Raw genomic sequence first — 24830 nt, 5'->3', positions numbered from 1 at the left:
TCAGAACCTTTGGAACACAGCCCATGTGCACAAGTTAGGGAGCTGAGAATAGGGCCCCTGGCATTTTCTTTCTTTTTTTTTTTTTTTAAGGGAGATTACTTTTCTTTCTCCACTTTTTGAAGAAGTGCAATGATGAGGTTGGGAATTGGATTATTGGGAGTTACGAAAGATTTATAAAGTACTTTTTAGTCTTAAAGGACTATTATTACAACTATGTATCTTATATTTACTTTGTCTCTCTGTAGTGTAAATTTCTTGAGGAAGGGATTTTTTTTTAATTTATTATACCTTTTAACAACTATGTTAAATAGTTGTTAAATAGTTAAATAATGCTTGACACATTGTAAGTGCCTCATACATGCTTATTTGATTAACTAACTAAAAGAGGTATAACTTGTATTAGGTCTTGAAATAAAGAAATTTAGTTTAGAGAGCTTAGAGCTATTTATCCCAAATGCCTAATTTTATAAAATAAGGAAACTGAGCTCCAGATAAATTGAATGATTTGCAAAACCTTATGCAGGTTTAGTCAATAATTATTAGGGATCAAATGAAAATTTGACTATTTATTCTTTCTTTTCACATTGTGTAGGACTTGTGCCATTCTCATTGTGAGGATGCTGTTATCCAGAATAAGATCACAACTATCATCAACTGCTTTATTAATTCCAGTGTTCCACCAGCTCTGCAAATTGACCTTCCATTTGATCAAGCTCAGAAGATTATAGAGCACAGGAAAGAATTAGGACCCTATGTCTTTAGAGAGGCTCAGGTGAGAAACCTGTACTAACTATGGGTAAACAGCTTTTAAAACCAACCAAAGTCAAGATGTTTTTATTCATTTTTATTGTTCATATGGACAAACATAGATTTATCTGATAAGTTTTAAAAAAATTGCTTTCCCAGTTCCAGGATCATTTTATTTAAATGTAAAATATTTCTATATCACTGAGATGCAGGATTAGTATGATTAATCCTTAAACAACAAATTAATATTTGAATTTTTATAATTTTAGTTTCTATTTTATAAACCCTTCTCTACTTCCTCTTCCTTGCCTCTTCTCTTCTCTCATTTTTTTTTTTTTTCAAATATCTGTTACTGTTGCATTCACCTTTGGAGTCAGTTCTTCTTTGTAAAAGGAAGAGTTCAAGAAGGAACAGGTATAGATCAGGAAATGACTGAATAATTACAAGAAAAAAAGACATCAATAGAAATATGATAAATATAAATAAATAAGTAAAAACATCAGAAAATGTAAATAAAATAAAACATCAGCTATCACAAAGACTTGTAAAACATGTGGTTTGGAAAAGATACATATCTTGAAAGATAGGAAAATTTACCTGTCCACAAAATAATTGAGATGAAATTCAAATACTTACTTTATATAAAGTATATAAGTATGGTAAAGAGAACTCTTCCTGTCTAACCTGTTACAGTTAGTTTCTTTCTTTTTTTTAATATGATATTCCTTTTTTTAATAATAGCTTTTTATTTTTCAAAATACATGCAAAGATAGTTTTCAACATTCATCCTTGAAAAACCTTATGTTCCATATTTTTCTCCCTCCCTCTTTACCTCCCCACTCTCCTAGACAGCAAGTAATCCAATATAGGTTAAACATATGCGATTCTTTTAAACATATTCTACATTATTCATATATATCCACAAGATAAATCAGATTAAAAAGAAACAAATGAGAGAAAAAATAAACAAGCAAGCAAACAACAGCAAAAAAATGAAAATACTATATTATGATCCACATTCAGTCCCATAGTCCTCTCTCTGGATGCAAATGGCTAGAAAAGAAAATTAGGAAACTGAAGTCTAGAATGACTTATCTGAGAGACTAATATAGGACTGAGACAAAGCGGAAGTGAAAGTCAAGCAGTACATTAAAAGCTAGAAATATACAGAAAAATAATTAGTCTTTGCCTTTTAAAGAACATACCATGAGATGTCTTAAATAGCTTGAATTTTTTGCCAAAGATCTGGTATGTTATAAGTCATTCCTTATTTGTGGAACCTGAGTAGTATATTCTTTCCAGTTTGTGTTCATCATTTAGTCCACCCCAACTCTTCATGACTCCATTGACCACATTGGCCATGAGTTTTTGTTGGCAAAGATATTGGAGTGGTTTACCATTTCCTTCTCCAGTGGAATTAAGGCAAACAGGGTTAAGTGACCTGTCCAGGATCACACAGCTAATAAATGTCTGAGGCTAGATTTCTTCCTGAGTAGGCCCAGTACTCTATTCGCTGAGCCACCTAGCTGACTCCTTTCCAGCACTGTTAGCTAAAATGCTTCAAGCATGAAGCGCAGGTGTACCTAATTTGGAGGATACCTATTTTGGGAGACACCATCAGCTCTTCAGTATAGGAGAACTTAGGAAAATATTCAGTAGAAAAAAAAAACAGGAGTAGCAACATAGGGAGGGACAGAATAAATAATAGAATATTGCTCTATGATTCAGCATTATTATTTGTTATTTATTATTGTTACCTGATAATGACCTGGGCCTACCCAGGTCATTCATAGAATTTATAGAATTAATGTAGCTATGTCTTAGTTTATTGGGATATATATCCAAGTTAGAGATCTTTTATCAAGTTCTCAACCTCTGCCTTGTTCTCCAGAAAAAAATCTATCATTGTTTTAGTGATTTTAAAGTCACAACTTGGATATTTAGGGACTTAAGAGCAAAAAAAAAAAAAAAAAAAAAAAGGCATTTTCATTATTCCATTGGAGAGTTTTTATTTTAAAAAAGAAAGAATATGGGAATTGAAAACAGCTGGTTACACAAATAGTAGTAAAGAAGAGACTTCCCATTTTCTGGATGAAAATTTATGATATCCTAATGATAGGCTCTGGATAATGAAGAGAATACATCTCAGGCGGATTGGAAAGAATGTGTTTGGCAAGAAACAAAGTGATTGAAAATTGAGGAGGATAAAGATAAATCCTTAGATAAAATTATAAAATTGGTTACTGTAAATCTGGAACAGGCATGTCATTAAAGGAATAGAAGAGTGACAGTAATTTATAGGACACAAATGGCAGAGAAAAGATCTGTAGATAAAACTTAAAACCTTATATGTGTTTATATACATATTGGTATACAATATTAATAAAGTAAACTTAAAAGTTTTAATTAAAATAACAATTGCATAGATATCAATAGTGAAAAAGTCAGTCTGAAAGACTTCATTAAGCCCTTATTGTGGTAAACACTGGCCATTTAAAGGAAGGCAAAACCTCCCGGCCTTCAAAAGCTTACAATAGATTATATATTATACATTATACAATACATTTTGTATAATACAATACATAACACAATTCAATGTTACTCATTGTACAATGTACAATATGTAGATAGATTAAAAACTATGTGTGTATGCACGCACATGTACAAAATACATTGAATTGGTAGAATGAAATGTCAGAAAGGAAAGTACCTAGCATCTAGGGAGTGGCAGAACTTCTGCAGAAGGTAGGATTTGCCCCGAGTCTTGAAAGAAGCCAAGGAAATTGAGAAGTAGAGAGAGAGGAAAATTGAGGAGGGAGAGAATTCCAGACATGTAGACTAATCGGTGCAAAAGCATGAAAATGAGATATAGAGTGCTATGTGTGAGGAACAGCAAATCATCTAGTGCAGCCACATGAAGGGTGGTAGGGTAGTAAAGTGTATGAAGACTAAAAATGTGAAAGGCACTTGTTTACAAAGGATTTCAAATACCAGAGGAGTTTGTATTTGATACTGGAGGTAATAAGAAGCCACTTCAGTTTGCTGAGTGGGAGGATAGATAGTAGGGTAATACCTAACCCTTTAGGAAAATCACTCTGGCAGCTAATGGACTGGAAGTGGGAGAGTCTTGAGGCAAGAAGACCAATTAGAATGTTGTAATGAGCTACAGGAGAGGTGATGATGGCCTCAGGTGTGAATGGAGAGGAGATGGCTAGAAAAGCTATTTTGAAGTCAGAAATTATAGGGTTTGACCCTATTCTGGGTGTTGGAGTGACCGAGAAAAGTTGAAGGCAACACTTAAGTTTGCAAGCCCTTGTGGTAGAGCAGATGCTTTTGTGTCCTTGGTAGTAATAGGGAGGTTTAAAAGAAGGGAAAGGTTTGGGGGAAAAGATGATGAATTCTTTTTTGGACATGTTAAGTTTGAAATGTCTATGTGACATCCAATTTGAAGTGTCTAATATACAACAAAGTTATATCTAGTAATATCTAATATACAACCATATAATTCTCAATGTGAGACTGTACCCCTGCAGACTAGATCTAAGTTTAGAAATCTGGAAATCATCTCCAGGATGAGGAGATATAATCAAACCCATGAAAACTGAAAGGAAAAGAGGCAGGACACATCCTTCCTTCTAAAATCCTCCATCAGTTTATCCTGAATATGCCTCATATTGATGTGGTTGATAGAGCCAATGATGTGGGGATACACTTTAGAAGCACCAAATGTTGGGGTTCGGTCTTGTGAAGAATTCACAGTAGCCTTTCTCTTTGGCAAAAGACAGGTTTATTTAGAAGAAGAGGTTATAGACAAAATGAAGGGATACAAAAGACACCAGGAATGGTAAATATGAAATAGAGTGGGAGAGATTTTAATAATTAATGATGAAAAAGACAAGTTCCCTAGTGGAATTTGCAATTAGCCAGGAAAAAGGAACCACCCCACAGAGTTGGAGTATGCCCTTAACTGGCAAAGTAAGTCCTGAAAGGGATTTATTTGGCACTCTAAAAGAATCTCCATGAGGAAAAGTGGGGTCTAAGAGGAGAGACAACTAGAGTGGGGCTAGGAGACATACCCCTGTAAGGAGAAAAACACCACAGGGCAATGTCATGGCAGGCTGATCCAAAGGAGCAGCCAAGATGGTATGTGCCATAAGCAGATATTTTAGGGAAAATTTAACCTCAGAGAAATATGGAATTGTTCCTGTTTAACCCCAGGAACATGACTGGGATTTCTGACAGGACATGACAAGGCAAAGCTGCCCATGGCCCCCACGGAAAGTGGATTTCAGGGAGTTGACATAACTTGGATTTCTGACTGAATGACTACAGAGGATGGGACTATGGAGCTAAACTGATCTCTTATCAGAGCCTTCTCCCTGCCTGTCCCAGGGAACAATCCCATCAGTGCTCCAGTTTCTTTCTGCCAACCACACCCACCATTCAGGACCTCATCAATATGTTCATGGTTATTTCTTTGTCTCCCTCTTTAGATGTGAATGTCTTAAGGGCACTTCCCTGGGAGGGAAACATACAAAAAAAATCATAAAGGGATAGAACCCTAATGTCTGGGAGGTTCTGGGAAAGATGTCCTCGTATAGCGAGTAGCATTTGGAATCTTTTGAAGGAAGAGAGTCATCTAAGAGGCATAGGGAGAGCTGGGGAACAGCAGATCAGTGACGCTGGCTGCAATGCTGAATGCTGATGTGGAGTGATAGGATAGGATACAGAGAGAAGCCGTGGCTAGATGGTAAGGAGCTGTCCGGCCAGACGGGGGACTTTCTCCCCTCTCCAGAAGCAAAGAAAGAGTTCTGAAGCTTCTTGAACAGGAGCATAGCCATGTCACACCTGTGTTTTAGGGATTTTAATTCTGGCAGCTGTATAGAGTGTGAATTAGCAAAAGAAGAGATAGGATGGAGTACCGAGAGAAATCTGGAAAAGTCTAGCGGCACCAGATTTGATTGACCTTTCATTAGATTCACTGAAAAGGTGTTTTAAAAATTAATCTTTTTCAATCTACAGAGCAAAATGTTAGATATGGAGACAGACATGGAGTTTAAGTGTCTAATCTCTTAAAATTTCCATTGAGTCTAATGGAAGAGAATTAGATTCAAACAGATAACAGTACCACAGAATATTTATATGACAGCTTTGCTGTTCCTTTGATAGCATCCTGATACTTGACTACAATGCTTTCCACTGGAGTACTTTTTGGATAATGTTTTTCTGGATTAACGCAGCTGAAGTTCACATACACAGACGCACACACATGCATGCCATTTAAGTGCTAGGAAGCACAGGGATCTGTGAAGAGTTTACTGAAAAAAAAGGATAATTTAGTGTATAAGAAGGAATAGTTGGAGAGTATTTATTTCGTCTCCAGGAATTTCCTCCTCCTACCAACAGATCTAGATAAAAGATACTTAGATGCACTTAGATGCATATAGATAAAATTAAATAACATAAAATTGCAAGTCTGGATAGAAAAATTGGGAAAAGAGGGAAAATCAGATGTCTTACTTTAGGTCATAAACTGATCATTGAAGCATTTATAAGAGAATGTTTTTTTTTTTTTTCCTTTTCCCTTATAATTATCAAACTAATAATTATCAAATGAGAAGTGCTTAGCATAGTGACTGGAATATGGTATATGTTCAACAAATGCTTATTCCCTTTCCTAATAGTCAGCTTAAAACTAATGAATTTTTTTTTAAGCATTAGGTAAAAGCCATAGTTAATAAGCAACAAAATGTAGGATTTCTTAGGATGACAGTCTGATCTGATGTGGCAAGTACTAAGTTTTTGCAAGAAATAGCACGTGTGCATTGCAGAACTAATGAAAGAATTTGGTACAGATTTTTTAGCATAATTCTTATCTATATAAATATCATGATCATTTAATGTGGAGTATCCTACTGGAGGGCATTAGTTAAGGGTACCATTCTGCTTTTTAAATGTTGTTTTTCTTGCTTTCACATAAAAAGAAAGATTCTATCATTTAAAAGTTGTCCAAGATTTATTCTTACATCTGCAATGTTGTTTAAGAGTTTTTCCAGAGGCAAAATGGTATTTCCTTTCTCTGAAAGAAAAAAGTGAGTTTCTTTTCTTTGATGAACTAAATGTTTAGAATATTTGGATAAAATAGCAGTGTGTATAGAAATTTTTAAAAGAAACTATAAATTCCTTGTTAAAAAGTAAAACCTCCCAAAACCTAATGAATGTTTTTATTAATTCAGTCAATTGGTATGAGACATAAAGAAGCAAATTCTCGACTACATTTTTTTTTTAAACAAAAGAGTTCTCATTGGCAATAAAAAAAAAAAAGTTGATGATCAGCATGTATATAGTTTATATGAAGCTTGCCTAGAGACAATAAATTGCAGGAAACATGCTGGATACTTAGTAAAGAATAGTTATATCACTACAATGGTGAATTATATTTTAAATCAGGACATTTGTATAAAATTATAACCTTAGTACCTTTTTGCTTCTGTCCAGATGACAATTTTTGGGGTTCTTTTTAAATACTGGCCAGAGTTTTGTCAGTTTCAAAGCAATTTAACTGATGAGAAAGTTATGAGTACTTTAGAGAGAAGAAAAGAATTTAAGAAAAAACAGGCCACTTCCATTGAAGACAGCAAAACAAAGGTAAGAAGCACATTTTTGCGTGCGTTTGAAGTTTTAAAAAATATTATTACACCTACATACTCTCACACACATATGTAAGAGGTTAAAAGAGAGAAAAGAATACAAAGATTCCTATAAACACTTAACTAACCAAGTCCTGCTAGATGCTTTGGGTACCAAGATAAAGCAGAAAATAATCCCTCCCCTTAAGAATCTTATAGTCTAGAACAATGCTGCACTATGTCCAGCCCACAGATCTTATTTACTGAAGCAACTGAAGGCAATGATGAGTTTAAAGCTCCCAAAGTACAACCTTCTAAAACTTGAGTTCGATAAGTTGAGAATTTTATGTGGCCTGTGAATGATGTTAGAAATATCCAAATGATGCTTGTCAGGAAAAAGGTTCCCCAACCTTGAACTAGAAGGGGGTATTTGAGCTCAGTCTTAAAGGAAATCAAGAATTCTAAGAGAGAGAGAGGTGAGGAGGGAGTGCGTTCCAGGCAAGAAGAGGCAAAAGGAAAAGGTTAAGAGATAGAAAGTTGTACAAGGAACAGAAGGAAGGCCAGGAAGGCCAGATCATGTAGATGCAAGTGATGAGTAGTAAAGATGGGAAGGTTTAGTGCAGTAAAAGAGTGAGACAAATCCCTCACAGAAGAAGTCTATATTGATGCTGGAGGTACCATTAGAGCTTGTTGAGTAGGGGCCAAAATGACATAACCAGATCCATATTTTAATCAAGTCCCTTTGGTGGTTGTGTCAAGGATGGTTAAAAGTAGGAAAAGACTTAAGGCAGACTTAAATCAATGGGAGAAGATTGCAGTGGTGCAGGTGAAAGGTAATGAGGTGCTGAACTAAAGTGAAAGGCTTCATGGTTAGAAACTGGCAGAAACTGAGAGATTAGGCAATGATGGAATGAAACTGAAATTTAGTAAACAAATGCCAGAAGTAGGAAAAGAAAAAGAAAGAAAAGGTTTAAGTAAAAAAAAAAAAAAAAAATTATTTTTAGGACCAAGCAGAAAGATATAATGTATTTGTCTGCTCGTAGTTCAGAAGTTGGATGCTTTGGGCTCTAATTTGTGTGCTCAGCAAGCAGTCTTTCTCTCTGCTTAAGGAGAGCACAAGCAATGAACTTTCTGGATTCCCATAGCCACATTTGAGCTTAGAGGAAATAAGTCTTCAGTGGTGTGCCTGAGGCTTGTGTTTTAGACCTTAGCTATTTAACATCTTCTTCAAAGCTTTAGATAAAAACAAAAAAAAGGCAGGCTTATCAAATAGACAGATGACCTTAAAACTAACACTTTGGATGACAGAATCAGGATTAAAAAAAAGAAGAAGAAAAAAAACCTTTACATTAAATTAGAATATTGGATTAAATTGAATAAAATAAAGGGAGAAATATAAATTCCTTATTTAAAAAAAGTAAATAAGGTATACCAGGTATAAACAACACACATATACCCCCCAAAAAATAAGTGTGCTTACATATGTATATTTATGTACAAATGTTTACATATATGTGTATACACACATTTATTCTCAGATTATTCTCAGATATTCTCAGCTGATGGGATCACTCAGAAAGAAGGGCCCAGGATAGTGTATTGGGGTACTCATATATTTGGGGGAGCATATTTCGCAGACAGGAGGAGGACCAAAAGAGAGCAAGACTGCAGATGAATTATGGGTGATAATGAGATTAAGACTAGTAAAGTCTTAGTGTTGTCTAGTGTGTCTTTGGGTGGAGTCAAGGTGAAAATAATGGGAGCCGAAGGTGTTCATGTTCTCTGATGGAGCAAAGGCAATTGAGGAGACAGCCCAAGAATCCTTCAAGTCTCAGCTCTGGTGCCATCTCTTCTCCAAGTCCCCCCTTGACCTTCCTAACCCCTCTGCTGCTCTTCTTGTCACTGTTGGCCAGCTTCCCTCCTTAGCCTGGAGGAGACTTGTTTCTGTCCTCATGTTGCTTGTGTGGGGGAACTCCCTGAGGACAACAACTGTTTTGCTTTTTACTCTGTCCAGAATCTGGGCAGATTTGAAGTGATCAGGGCCAGAGCCTGGGGGAGTCATCCTGTGAGCAGAGAGAAGAGGAAGGTGTGAGACATCCTAGAGGAAGAATTTAAAAGATTTGGCAGCTGGGGAAGGAAATGCCTTGCCCACAAACATTGGTTGAATTTTAATTTGAAGCTTATAGTGTTCACAAGGAAATGATTTCTCTGATGTAGCTAAAACCCTGGCTTCAAGAATATTTTGCCATAATCATAGAGGACTTTGGAGTCCATCTGGTCCAACTCCCTGACTTTATAGATGAGAAAGTAAGGATCTAGGAAGTTTTAAGTGACTTGCCTAGAGTTCCCAGCCAGTACCACAAGGGTACTACTGGGATTTGACTTAGGCCTTCTTGAGTCTTACTCCAATATTCTGTCCACTGTCATACCACCTACTTCACTTGACTGTCAAAATTAAGATAACCATTGAAATACGAGGATAACCAGTATGTGGAACCTAAAATTTGGACATAGTCGAAATTTATATTCTGAAAAAGTTGAACATTTTGGTACTGGTATTCATATCTCCTACAAAGATCAAACCTAATTATCCTCAATTCAGTCTTGTGAAAATCTAGTACTGACAAAAACAGAATTGAACTAGGAATCTAGAAAAAGGAAGAATAAGGGAAGGTAGTTTCATGAAAATCAAATGACTGTGGATTTAATGAGAAAAATGTAAATGAACCAGGAGAGGATCATTCAAAATAAATTGTCACAGGCTATACCGCATTTGATAGGACTTGCTACAACATTAACTATAATGTTACTTTACTAAAAAATTAAGTGGTTTTTGAATAATGTTTTTTTAATATTTTAGAAACATGGAGTCATCTTGAAAAACATATTTTGTCCCCAGTAAGCTATAACATTTATACTTTTAAGTTACAGGATGCATCAAGAACAGCAAGTGGTTCAGTTTCAGGTTCAGGGCGAATAAGCAGCACCACAGGTTTAAATATGCAGGCATATAACCGCCAGGTAAGCAGTCAGGTGTATTGCAGAGGCTATTATCATCTTTCTATAGTATGTTTCATGTGGAGATTGATTTATTCTTCAGCATACTTAAAATTTCATGCGGCACCAGCACCAGTTCAGTTAAATAATTCATATTATTTTATTGTCCAGTCACCTAGCCAGTCACCTTCTGCCAACCCCTCATCAGAGACCATACATTAGAGATTTTAACCATCCCAACTCTAAAGATCCCCTTTTTGCTACCCCACCCTCATTGCAGAGTGACTTATTTGACCATTATCTCAGGCAGACTCCAGACATGGTTCACCTTCACTTTACCTCCTACTCCCCGAGCCATTTTCTTGCTAACCATCTTGCCATTCAGATCAGAGGTAATGTCCCAGAAGTCTTAACCCATTCAGTTCTGAAACACTTATTTTGAGTCTATTTCTTCCTCACTGTACTGATCGATGGATAATCTCAACAGCATTTATATACCTTTTTCTCTGTTCCCCTAGCTCCATTCCTCCTTTCCAGTTCTGGACCCATAATCAAATTAATACTACCATCGGCCCTGGAAAGGGGTTGTCAATCTACTTTCCTATAGCTCCACTTACCCTTCTTCTAATTTTCCAAACCTAAATATTCCTACCTTGGATACCATTCTCCGATATGTGTTATGTTTATCTCATTAAAATGGATGTTCCTCTGAGGCGTAAACTTTCTTGATTTTTGTAATTTGTATCCTCAGTGCTTGGCACATAGAGTTATGCATAGTAAGTAATTAATAAGTTCTTTTTTATTCATTTCCTTATATTTAATTGAAAAATATTTTTGTTGACTTGTTCAATATTTTAAAAGTTTCCATCTCTTTTGATAAACATGTACTTTGATGAAATATTCACAAACAATAGTTTGATTTTCTCAATCTTGTATTTTCTTTATTTTAAATGTAATAGCTGTATATCTGGGTCCTTTTAATAGATACCTGTCAATCACACAGTTACCAATCAATCAGTGAAGCATTTGTTAAGTTCCTACTATGTACCAGACACTGTTCTAGGCACTGAGGATAAAAATACAAAGAAAGAAATACATCTACTTGCAAAGAAGTTATATTCTAATGAAGAACTATAAAATATATATTTTTATATTATAATGGAAAAGATAACTATAAGAATAGAGAGAATAAATAAACAAATTCCCACCTGGTCTTAACTGGGAATATTAATAATAGGTTGGTCAATCATGACCCATTCCTAGAGTTACTCCCAAAAGCTAGTTTCACCCAGTACTCTTCCTTTCCAGACTAATGTGGTGCTGAAGGCATTGCTATTCTAGTTCCTAATTGGATATATGGTTTAATTGGATTAGATTTTTAAAAATTTATTTGGTTGTTTTTCAATCATGCCCAACTCTCTATGACCCCAATTTGATTTTTCTTGGCAATAATACTGGAGTGATTTGCCATTTCCTTCTCCAATTTAATTTCCAAGTGAGGAAACTGAGGCAAGCAGGGTTAAGTGACTTGCCCAACGTCACACAGCTGGTGAGTGTCTGAGGCCAGATTTGAACTCAGGAAACTGTCTTCCTAATTCCAAGTCTAGTACTCTATCCACTGTATCACTTAGCTGGTTGGTGTTGGCCTAGGGAGGACACAACTATTTGTTCAAAAGATATTTGTAGTCAAAGTTGAAATTTTCCTGCTTTGGAGATGAGGCCATAATGCTTAAGTGTGAAGATCACGTATTTTAAATCAGCAGGAGTCAGGAGTTCAGGTTAGGGGAAAATCGTCAGTCTTTATTCTCAATGAAGAAGGATCGGAGGTGGAAGAGAATCGGCGATAGCAATGTGTGAAGCTGAGTCAAGAAGCTAGCTAGACCAGCAGCCACACAACCAGAAGCTAGGAGAATGGAACCCAGGCCCAATTTCTCCCAGCTTCTCTTCCTGTCTCTCTCTCTGCCTCCACCCACCCAAATCGTTATTTCCTATACAACAACATCAGGACTTGCATGGAGAGTGGGCAGGGACCATTCTTTATCCAATCATGTATATTAATAGAGTATAGCCCAATTACTATTTAGCCTCACGATTTTGGGACCTCAGTGCATCAACTCCAAACCCCAGCCCATTACATCTCCCGCTTTTATTTTAGAATACAGGTGATCATGCCATCCCTGACTCCCTCAGGAGGTCAGAGCCCCAAGGGAGGTGATCACAGCCTCCCTAACTTCTCAGGGAAGGAGGTGAAAGCACCAAAAGGAGGTTATCACAGCCTCCCCTGACTTCTCAGGAAAGGTGGTGAAAGCACTAAAAGGAGATGATCACGCCCTCCCTGACATCTCAGGAAGGGGAGATGAAAAGCACCAAAGGGAAGTGGGGTTGCTAGTGGGTTTTGGGCTGAAGGGTTATATACAAACCATCAGCATGGGAGGTATTACACAAGCACATAGCAATAACGCAGAGGCTATTAGGGATGACCCTCCCCTCAGTCAGTGGAGGCTCAATGTGGTGTAACAAACATGACTTGTACATGCAAGTAGCGGCATAGCAAACAATATAAATCAACATGGTGTTGGAAAAGATCACCAGAAGTCCTAGAAGGAGGGTATGTAAACAACAGTCACACATACACCTCCTTCAGCAGCCAAGAATAGTCCAAAACCAGTCTATTGTCCATTTGTTTCACATGTCAGGGAATCCAATGATCCCTGAGTTTTGAAGTCCTGCAAAGTCTTTTTATGTGTTAGGGAATCCAATGATTCCAGCAGATTTTGAAGTCCCGTAACAGTCTTTATCATTTCTCAGAGAATCCAATGATTCCTGAGGGTTTTCTGTCCTGTCTCAGAGAATCCAATGATTCCTGAGGGTTTTCAAGTCCTACAACAATCTTATCATGTCTCAGAGAATCCAATGATTCCTGAGGATTTTGAAGTCCAACAATCTTTGATGTCCATGAGTCAAACGCCATAACTGCCATGCTCTTTCAATGATGAGCACAATCAGCAACAGAACCACCCGATATTTCTTGGGTCGTCTCCTTTGTTTCAAGGGTCTGCTCCTTCTCTCTGCGATGGACAAGGCAAATGGCTCGCTTGACCCATCTGATTCCTTCTCCACCTGTAGAGATACAAGCAAACCCTCTCCCCAAAGCAGTTAGCCTATCTGGTCCTTTCCATTCACCAAAGAGCTAGATTTAGAAGTTCTCTAGGGTTACCTGTGGCTCCCCCTTTCTTTTGTTTTTGGAGGAGTGTTTTAATATCTCTGTTTCTCCTCTCCACTATTGCCTGTCCTTGAGGATTGAAAGGTATGCCTGTGGTGTGTAAAATCTTATACTGTGCACAAAAGTGTGTAAAATGTTTTGAAGTATAAGCAGGACCATTGTCTGTTTTTATTGCTTTGGGCAACCCATAATGGCAAATGCTTGTATGAGAATTAGTGACCACTGGGCTGCTCTCTTTGCTGCTGGTATTGCAAAAGTGAATCCGAAAGGTGTCTACCACAACGTGGATGAAAGACAAGACGACCAAAAGATTTATAATGGGTCACATCCATTTGCCAGATTTCATTGGGTCTCAAACTCAGGGTTCTACCCTGGAGGCAGTGTAGGCGTGGAAAGGAAGGCAAGTTTACAGGCTTTTACTATGCTCCTAGCTTCCGCTCTTGTTACTCCAAATTGTAAACGTAAAGCTCGAGCAGCCTGATGATATTTAGAATGAGATGCCTGGGCTTCCTGGAATAAAGGGGTATTGACCAACATAGTTAGAAGGCTATCTGCATTTGAATTACTATCAAATATGGGACCTGGAAGTCCACTATGAGAATGGACATGTAATATATAGATCTTACCTGGATGCTTTCTCACTTGCTCTTCAAGTTTCTTAAAGAGCTGATATATATTAGAGGCTACAAATTTTATTTGGGCTGTGGCAATTCTTTGTACCACACCTACTGAATAGGCCGAATCAGATATTATATTTATGTTTCCTGGATAATAAGTAAGAGCTAGAGTGATCATGTACAATTCATTCTGCTGAGTGGACTGAAAAGGAATTCTGACTACTCTCTTTATAGTTAGATCATGAGAGTACACAGCACAAATATTATGTTTGGATGCATCCGTGAAGATAGTTGGTCCTTTAAGAGAAACTTTAGAAACTTTTTCTTCAAGAATCCATCGCCAATTATGTAATAGTCTAGTTATCTTTAATGGAGACCCATGTATAAAATTTGGAGCCATGGCTAATAAAATTTGCCACTCTGGGATGGTCTCACAACACACATTAATTTGTGTATTGGTATAAAAGGTATATATCTTGTTAGGTCTTGTCCCAGATAATTGTACTGCTCACTTAGTGGCCTTTAATAAAATTCTAGCCACAAGCACTGGGTAGGGTGTGAGGCTTTGTTCTGGTTGTGCCGGGAGGTTCACCCACTCTATCACACTGTCTCCCTTGATGAAGGACTGCTGTGGGTGCCTCTGTGTGGCAAAAACTGATATCTCCAAGGGTTTTTGAGTGACTCTTTCAACCACATTGGATAAAGCCAGTTCAACTTCTCTCAAAGCCTCTAGAGCTTCTTTTGTAAGCTGACGTGGTGAAATTAAAGCACTGTCTCCCCTTAAAATGTCATATAATGGTTGTAACTGATAGGTAGTCAAACCTAACACTGGTCACATCCATTGGATATCTCCTATCAATTTCTGAAAAATCATTCAATGTGTTTAGCTTTTCTGTTCTTAAGGACAGTTTTTGTACTGTAAGTATTTTAGGTATACTTCATATCCTAAATATTGAAAGGAGCATGTCTTTGAATTTTTTCTGGTGCTATGTATAATTTGTAATTCCTTAGTGTTTCTATGGTCTTTTGTAGACATGCTTCTAACATTTGTTCCTCAGGTGCACATCCCAGAATGTCATCCATGTAATGTAATAGCATAACTTTTGGGAATGCTTTTCTTACTGGAGCAAGAGCAGCAGCAACATACATTTGACACATAGTAGGGCTGTTTTTCATTCCCTGTGGCAAACTGTCCATTCATATCTTTTATAAGGCTCAGCTAAGTTAACGCTGGGCACTGAAAAGGCAAATCTTTTCATATCCTCCTTATCCAGAGGGATAGAATAGAAACAATCCTTAATATCTATGACCCAAAGAGGCCATTCTCTAGGCAACTGAGTAGGAGATGGAAGTCCAGGCTGAAGAGTTCCCATAGTTTCCATCTGTTCATTCACTTTTCTTAAATCCGTTAACATCCTCCATTTTCCAGATTTCTTTTTCACAACAAACACTGGGGAATTCCAAGGACTTAGAGAAGGTTTTAAGTGTCCTTGGTTCCCACCGTTGGGCGCCAAATGTGAAGAGCACGTATTTTAAATCAGCAGGAGTCAGGAGTTCAGGTTAGGGGAAAATCGTCAGTCTTTATTCTCGGTGAAGAAGGATCGGAGGTGGAAGGGAATCGGTGATAGCAATGTGTGCAGCTGAGTCAAGAAGCTAGCTAGACCAGCAGCCACACGACCAGCAGCTAGGAGAATGGAACCCAGGCCCACCCTCCCAGCTTCTTCCTGTTCCTCTCTCTGCCTCCACCCACCAAGATCGTCATTTCCTATACAACACATCAGGACTTGCATGGAGAGTGGGCAGGGACCATTCTTTATCCAATCATGTATATTAATAGAGTATAGCCCAATTACTATTTAGCCTCACGTACTTGGGACCTCAGTGCCTCAACTCAAACCTCAGCCCATTACACTTAAGACTTTGAGGAACTGAGATAGGTGGGGCTACTCCTAGAGGAAGATTCTTCTATAAACTTTTGTCTTTAAAGTTGAATTATCAGTGATGGTCTCTTGCCTTGTCTCTATAGCATATACACAGAAAAATATTTTGGAACTGATTAAAGTTAGATTTTTTCTAATCAGGTTAGTCTTTGCATCTCTGAGACTGTTCTCAACTGACTTACTCTTTGTAGAACCTGATCAAAATTCATCAGCTTTGGTTCAAACCAATTGGTTCAAACCAAGCCTTCAACTTTCACTGATGTTTTCTCTCCTTATTACAAAATATAATCTCCTTGAGGAAAGAGACTATCTACTTTTGTATTTATATTCTGAGTCCTTAGAACTGTGCTTGACACATAGTTAAGTGCTTAGTAAATACTTTTTCATTCTTTCCTTCAAATAAAGTTTATGAGATCTCTAAAAAAGGCAATTTTTTATATTCCCAAGTGTCTTAAGCCATTTGTTCCAACTATCTAGTCAGTTTAACTAATGATATGGAAATCAATTGTTAGCAAGAGAAAAAAAAATTATTGGTTGTGGGGAAATCAAACATTAGCATCATCAGTGTCTTATAGATCATTTCAGAGCCAAGTTCATCAGTTTTGACATTTTACAACAACATGTTTCGGATAGAATAGAACAATTTAAAAATATTTGAGGATAAGTTTTATTTACACATGCATAGGGAAGACATCAAGAATTGAGCAAAAGGGAAAAAGTCTCTGAGTTGTTTTTTTCTTTAATGTGGATATTCTGAATTTACATCTGATTATTCCAAGAAATGTGCTTAATCAACCTAAGCCATCTGGATTTTCCTAAACATTTGAATTAATTATAAATCAAAGCAAATATATAAACATGACCATCTTGATAATTTTGATTAGCTCATTCTTTACCAAGGAATTGAAGTTAATGGCACAGAAACAGAAACCAAAGATAGTTACTTTATTTTGACACAAACGTACCTACATAGGCAAAAATAGACTGATAAGTTAATCTTGACATCAGGAGCAAAACAGCACATCTTTTTCATTGATGGGGGGGAGTAAATAGCTATACATTTAGCTTTCTTCTTTCTTTTTTAAAAAAATAAATATTTAACATTGGAAATTGTGTTTATAGCCTTCCTGGTGCTACTCAAAATACATAGAAGCTCTGGAGCAGGAGAGAACTCTGCTTAAAATTCAAGAAGATCTGGAAAAAAAGATAACAACAAACAACTCAGCAGGTCTCTTTTTGTCATTTTTGTTCATAAACTTTTACTATAGCTAAAACCTCTATACAGTTGCATAGTAGAAATTAATAATTTGATATTTTAATAACATTTATTGCTTTCTTCCTATTTCCTTATTTTTATTCAGGCCCCTCATCAACTAATAAGGCTTTTGTTTCTTCATCTTTGCATATGAATGTAACGAAATGCAAGGTATTAGAAGACCAGCAAGGGTGAGTGTCTTGACACTAACCTTGTCCCTTATTCTTCTGTTTTCATTATGTTTTGGCATTCTCCTTAGAATTACTCATTTACTATTTTTTTTCTCAATAGTATTTTATTTTTCCAAATATATGTGTTAAAAAATAGTCTTCAGCATTCATTTTTGTAAGATTTTGAGTTCCAATTTTTTTCTTTCTCCCTCTCTTATATCCCCTCTACCCAAGACAGCAAGCAATCTATAGGTTATGCATGTACAATCATTTTAAACATATATTATCATATGGTGCAAGAAAAATCAGATCAAAGGGGGAAAAACACAGTTTCTTATTCCTCTTGATTGATATGAACTTCTAAATTACTTAAATTGCTTAAATTTATCATTATCAAGAAGACATGTTTTATGTAACTGGTACTTTTCTTTATACTCATGTCAATAATTTAATACCCTTATTCTGAAGAAGTCTATATTAGGTTAATGTGTTTTTCACATGAAAAAAAGAAAAGAAATTGATTCAGATTTTTAGCATCCAATTGATAGTTTGCTAGTTGAGGAAAACTTCTCTTCTTCACTAATAATAAAAATAAATTTTATTATTATTCATTATACTCTTCATTAGTAATATTATAAAAATAGTATTGTTTTCTTTGATTATTCATGTAAAAACTTGGTAATTCTATTCAAGTTAGTCCTGAATGCTTTATATCTATACTTATTATCTGTGATAATACTTTGTTGTTGCTCAGATTCAATTCAGGGCTCTTATTGATGTTGTAATAAGTGGCCATGGGCTTCATCTGAAGGCAACAGACAGATCTCTGCTAAGAACCATTTAAGCAAAGAATCAATTTGGCTTGTAGGTGATCGAAATGAACTTTCAGCAGCCTATGAAAGAGCCTGACAGTACAGTAAAATACAGTGTTGAAGGTGCTCAAAATATTTCCCCAATTGACAGCAAAATCATACAAGATGCCATGATGGACATGTTAAATAATCCACTGAATTTTAGCATCAAATGAGGTATTGAACATGGGCATCAAAGCTGTTTACTAGTGTGTCAGGAAAGATATCCTGCATAAAGCCCCCAAAACACAACGCCCTCTTGATAGTAAGTCTTCACTATGGCAAGGCAGTATTCTTATTCCTATCCAGTAATCTCTATCCACCTCTTTACAATGTATTTCCAAAATTCCTTTTTTCTACCAACAGCACCTCCATTTGCCTTTTTCTCAGCTAAAACTCTTGTCTCATAATTAACTGAGAAAGTTGAGTTTTTTTCTCCCTTCCTTTTTTTTTTTTTTGCTAAGGCAATTGGGATTAAGTGACTTGCCCAGGGTCACGTAGTTAGGAAGAAATAAGTGTCTGAGGCCAAATTTTAACCCAGGTCCTCCTGACTTTAGGGCTGGTGTTCTATCCACTGGGCCACCTAGCTGTCCCCCTCCCTTTGTCTTTATCTCACCACTCCTTATCAGTCCCCTCTATTGCCTTTTACTTTAGCCTCTAATGCATAGATTTTTCCTCAATGAGATGACCAACTTTCTATAAGTACTTTCACTCTGATCCCCATTCCATCTTCTCTAGCAGACTGCACCCACTGTTCTTCCTTTCTCACTGCCTATAAAATAATCCACCCACCCCATCTTTCTGAAATTCTCACCAGATCCTAGCATCCCTAGCAGCTATCATTCTGTGTCTTATCTCCCTTCCTGACCAAACTCCTAGAAAAAGCTGTGTATACTTACCGCTTCCACTTCTGCTCTTATTCACGTCTCAATTAGCTTATCGCCCAACTGAAACTTCTCTCTTCAAAGTTACTATTGCTAATCTTAATTGCTGTCTGATTTTTCAGTCTTTTGAGTTGTTCTAATATGTCTTGTTTCATTGAACTCTACTCTAAACATTGTTATATTTTTCAGGTTATCCATCCCTTGGTTAAAGTTTTCTACTTTTGCTCTAAGCTGTTTTATTTTTTCTTCCATTTTTTTCCTTCAAAAGTTCTAATACCATTTTAAAAAATAATTTCATTTCTTCCATGTACTCTTGGAGTCCTTGTAACCAATACATTCTTTTTTGGAAGCTTCACTTGTACTTACAGAGTTTCCCTCATCTTCTGGGTTTGGGCTTGTATTTGGAAAATTGTACAGGGATTTTAATGACTTGCAAGTTTCTCCCAGGAATAGAGACCCATCGTCTAAACATATTCTACAAGTGATACTATAAAGCTGAAAAAACATGGAATACCACAGTCTCCGAAGAATTATAAATCACTCAATGGATAACAGGGAAATGATCGTTGGGCATGAGTAAGATGGACCACATTGCCAATGAAGACTCATTCACAAATGCTGGTCATTTTGATTGGTGAAGTCAATAGGCCTTGGGAACAGTTTGAATATGGGGAATGAGGAACGAAATATAATGAGGAATCCAAACTCCCAGGCTTTGGACCTGAGGAATGGGAAGATGATATTGCTCTATGCAGTAATAGCAAAGGCTTGAATAAATTAGGGATGGGAAGGGGAGATGGTTTAGAAGTGAAAATAATGAATTCTGTTTTAGATATATTTTTAAGAAATCTACTGGATAATCCAGTTAGGAACATCCAAAATAATAATTACATTATAAAAAACAAACAACTTTGAAAAAGTTAAGAACTCTGATCATTGTACTTACCAACATTAATTCAAAGGACCATTGATGAAACATATTGCCCACCATCTAACAGAGAGGTAATGGACTAGAGATGCAGAATAAGATACACACTTTCTTTTGCAAGGAAGATATATATCCATACATACACACATGCATGTGCGTGTGTATATATACCCACACATATATTTGTTTTGCTTGACTGCTTATTTTTTTTTTAACTATGAGGATTTTTTTTTCCATGATGGGAAGAAAGGATAGAAAAGAAAATATTGTTAATGGAAAAAACAAAATAAAAGTTCCCTCTCCCCAGAAAGATAGACTGTTTGAATGATACAGTGGACCTTAAAAAGGTGTTAAAACAACAAGAAGAAAATCTCCATCACAGTAGAGAGATCCTCTTTGGAGAATTTATTGGAAAAAATGAAAAATAATTATCCAGAATGGGAAGAAATGCAAAGATTATAATTTATATTGCTGAAAGGAATGCCCATAGCAATGGAATTACAAACCCATCAAAGTATTTACTCCAATAGAAGCTCTACTATTTTAAAAAATTGTAAAAGATATTTGTATAGTGAGCTATCATTTTGTAAATAATTTTCTAATCACTTTCTATATGTTTGGGAAGTCTAGGACTTTTTAAAAATAATTTTCTTACATAATTTCATTTCTTTTAAAAGTAAAAAAAAAAAACCACCTTATAAGTTGAATTTAATTTGAATTAACTCTTTCCCCCAACCCTTTATCATATTGTAAAATAAAGTATTTTCTTTTTTATAGGGAGACTTGAAATACAACTAGTCTATGAAATGAGGAGCCTGAATGACTTTGAATGATCTAAGACAAGTCAACATTATAAATAAAATTTGATTTCTTTTACTTTAATGCTTTTCAAATTATAGGTATTCATAAATGTTACAGGTGAGTCATAAGATAAATGACTGTAGATTAGCCTTCTAATTTGCTTAGTAGAATTAAAATATTTTGCTATTAGTAACATAGTAAAATGACACTACCTTTAAACAACAAATATTTACTAAGTTTATATTGTATCTTTTTGTCAACAGCCCTAGGCAAGAGCTAGGGTAGGGAGGGTTTAAAGATTCAGACTGATGAATTTACCTCATTTAAAGAGATCTTTTTAAATCTTTATTGGTCATCTTGGAAAATAGCATTTATGAAACTTTTGGACAAAATAAAAACCCCATCATCAACTGGGTTTCAATTTAAGATTGTTTCTAAGTTTGTAAAATGTCTGTTTCAAATAGCATTTTTTATAAAGAGACAGTTTCCATGTTGTAAAGTCTTTTGATCTCACTAAAATTATATTATCAGTTTGTATTCTTAAAATTAAGAAAAGTCATTTTTTGTTGATATTTATAATGTCTGCACCATTGACAATTGTTTCTACATGATAAATAAATAAAATCCTTCCCATGTACCTATGACCTCTTCTCAGAAAATCACACACTACAGAATGGTCTTGTCCCAGTACCCCCTGGCCCTTCAACAGCAATTTTTTTTTAATGAATTTGGAAAAGTATCTTCTAACAGAATGCTTCTATTTCACTTGTCATTTCATGTATCCTGTGGCCTCTAGTGGCCAGTACAGGATTTGGAATATTTTGGAAACTTAAAAGTTTGCTTCTTTTTAATTACTTCTGCCTTCTCCTGTCACATAATTATTTTAAGCCAAGGAATCAAGAAAAGTACTATAACAATAAAAATTGTGACCCTAATTAGTAGTGTGGATTTTGAGTAGTGTGGTTTGCAAGCAGCTCAAGAGTAACACTATGAGACTCTCACTCTCACCCACATGGACAAACACTTGTGGTCAGCAGACCAAATCTGTCACACAATATGTTTGTCTTCTATCTTGTATTGTTACTTGTTTCTGAGCTGAAAGATGTATAAAATTACGGGAAACTTAATTCATTACTCAGTCTGAGAAAGTTCATACAAAATGTTCTACTCAATAAATTTATGGAAAACATTAACATGAAAGTGTTATTGATATAGATGCATTGTTTTTGTAATTATGAATAAAAATAAATTGGTGATTTTTGTCAAGTCTAAAATGTATTATTTGGGTCTAATCATGTCTTTTTTACATGACAATTATCATGTTAATCCATAATAATCCATAATGCCTAGCAACAAGAATAAGACTTTGGTATAAAAAGTAATCATTTTGTCACTTTGGATCTTTGCATATTTCTGTTTACTTAAACAAGTCTCATATCAGAACTGAACCTTTAAGTTCTAATTTGTTGCTATCCAATTCATGGGTGCATCATTTGCTATATGAATAATAATCCAGATTTCATTTCCTTTCATGTTGCTTTTTTTAAAAAATAATTTCAACATAGTGCCTTAATAAAAACTGTATGAATAAAGGAAATGGCTTTTAAAATATTTCATAACTTTTGAAATGCACATGTCACTCTGCATCTGTTATTACTTTTGCTTTTTAGACATACTCTGTAGTCTCTTGTCACTTCTGAGGGATTTTATGTGGACAGAAATATTATATAAACATATCACAACTGCAAGAATAGTATGCAAATCTATTCAAAGTCTGATGGGATTGCTGTCCTACTTGACTTTAAAATCTTTTATATTATTCTGAAGGTGGTAGATTTCTAAACAAATAACATGTTTGGCTAATTAATCAATTGTATAAACTTTATATGACCATCTCTGTAAATTGCTATCAAAATTATTTTAATTTTTCATAATCTGTAAAAAATGTTCTTTTTATTTATTTTTAATTTTTATTATTATGATGGCAATTTTCTGATTTGAAAACACTTTTCTGAAATGTAGCAGACTAAGACTGTGTGTTAGGAAATTCTAATTACACTGATCTAGTTCTAGCCTAACTAATTCTGTGACCTGGAGCAATTTGTTCAACCAGAGTGGATTTTTATTCCTTCTTCTATACAATAAGATGGTTAGAATTGGTGATTACTTCTACTTCTAAAATTATATGATTCTTTTGATATGGTAATATTGGAAAAAAATTTTGTCAGTCAAATAACCATAGAATTTGTTCTATTTGCTTGATATATTGTGATTAATATATATATCTAACATTACATATATGGGTGTGTGTGTGTGTGTGTGTGTGTGTGTGTGTGTGTGTGTGTAGATGTTGTATATCATGAACTGCAAATCAAAAAACATACAAAAATAATCTTTCATGTATCTTTACTTTCCAAACATTTAGGATGTGTCAATGCAGCAAAAAATAAAAGGTTAGTTGGACAGTTTATCCCTTGGGTTTTTTGGTCCACACAGTTAATTTTTCCTTTCACGTTCTCTTTTATAGGGCTACCCAAAATAATTCTACTCCCTGTGCATTTTGATGACACCTATCACCATTTTACCTAAGGAACACAGTACTATCACATATATATATGTATGTACGTATGTATAAATACATATATATTTATATGTTAATAGGATCTGTTATTTTGAATTTGATTAATCTTTTCTGGGGGATACTTTAGTTTTTGTTGCCAACAGAAAAATATGAAAAGTAGATTTTCAAATAATAATTTGTCTCAAATGCCAATTTATAAAATTATTTCATCCATGAATCTTGTTAAATGTGTCTGTAAGCAAGAAATATGATTTGTTTTTCATTTTGTGAACTATTCATTTTTAAGACTGTCAGCAGAAAAGAAGAATGCACTTAATGGATTTATGATTTTAATTGGAGAATTTTTTTTTATCCACTAAAACTATTATGGGCAAGATCCTTTTGTGCCATATGTGTTTGAAGTTCTTTTCTTGGCAAGAAAATGTTTTTTTAAATAAGAAAATGATCTCTTCCCAGAAAAGTTATCCTTGCAGACAGAAAAGCAATCATTTTATTAACAAGAATGTGAGATGAAACAATGATTGTGCCAACAGAGAACAAATGTTATCATGCAAAAGAAATGTACCAGTTGCAGTATTTTATGCATTATTGCCATTGAGACAATGAAATTGCCATAGATGTACCAATAAAAAATGAATATGCTGCACAAAAGCTCCTATAAGTTCTAACTGTTAAACATATTTTGAAGGATATTTTGTTGACGTCTTCATTGTTACATTTCAGCTGGAGAATGAAGGTTTTAATTCAAATGTAATTCAGCAAAGACCGCTGGATGGCTGTGTGGCCATTGTAACCATCAACAAACCCGATTCATGTACGATTAGTTCAAAAGTTACAAAAGCTGTTTCTGAGTTCTTGTTTGTACCCACCATCATAAGATTACACCAGAATTAAAACATGCAGTACTTGAATTGACTTCAAAGACTGAACTTACACTTCTAGCTAGTTTGGTCATTTTTATTGATTCATGTTTTCCATTTGGCTTCCATATCCTGTTCTTACTTGATGCCCCTTCTAGAATTTCATTTACAAATCTTAAAGTCTTAGTTAGACACACAAATTAATACTATGATGGAGGCTGTAGATTTTAGCAGCTTCATACCTCCTGCTTGGAAAATATCTGTTTTTCCATCTATGTTTCGTATCCTATTGAACACAGCCATATGCATCTTACGTTATACTCTAAACTCATTTGGTCAAAAAACAT

At 35.3% G+C, this 24830-nt stretch overlaps 1 protein-coding gene across 5 annotated transcripts in view; it reads left to right on the top strand.

Annotated features, from left to right (window-relative positions):
• Nucleotides 1-24622, top strand: part of RGS22 (regulator of G protein signaling 22) — a 162066-nt gene extending 137444 nt beyond the window's left edge. Inside the window, exons 22-29 of one of the 5 annotated variants that reach the window (XM_031947040.1) lie at nt 593-772; nt 7246-7395; nt 10302-10397; nt 17276-17381; nt 17515-17599; nt 21019-21159; nt 23468-23495; nt 24347-24621. In XM_031947040.1, coding sequence (XP_031802900.1) covers nt 593-772; nt 7246-7395; nt 10302-10397; nt 17276-17381; nt 17515-17599; nt 21019-21028 — 627 coding nt within the window. In that variant the 3' untranslated portion in view covers nt 21029-21159; nt 23468-23495; nt 24347-24621. Of the gene's footprint in view, nt 1-592; nt 773-7245; nt 7396-10301; nt 10398-17275; nt 17382-17514; nt 17600-21018; nt 22299-23467; nt 23496-24346 lie in introns of those variants that run through there. The other 4 variants (XM_031947042.1, XM_031947044.1, XM_031947043.1 and 1 more) reach the window with 4 other exon arrangements.
• Nucleotides 24623-24830: the final 208 nt, after the last annotated feature.

This window comes from Sarcophilus harrisii, chromosome 1 (genome assembly GCF_902635505.1).
Source record: "Sarcophilus harrisii chromosome 1, mSarHar1.11, whole genome shotgun sequence".
Lineage (NCBI taxonomy): Eukaryota > Metazoa > Chordata > Mammalia > Dasyuromorphia > Dasyuridae > Sarcophilus > Sarcophilus harrisii.
The sequence above is the reverse complement of the archived record's forward strand: the minus strand, read 5'-3'. Positions and strand labels throughout refer to the sequence as shown.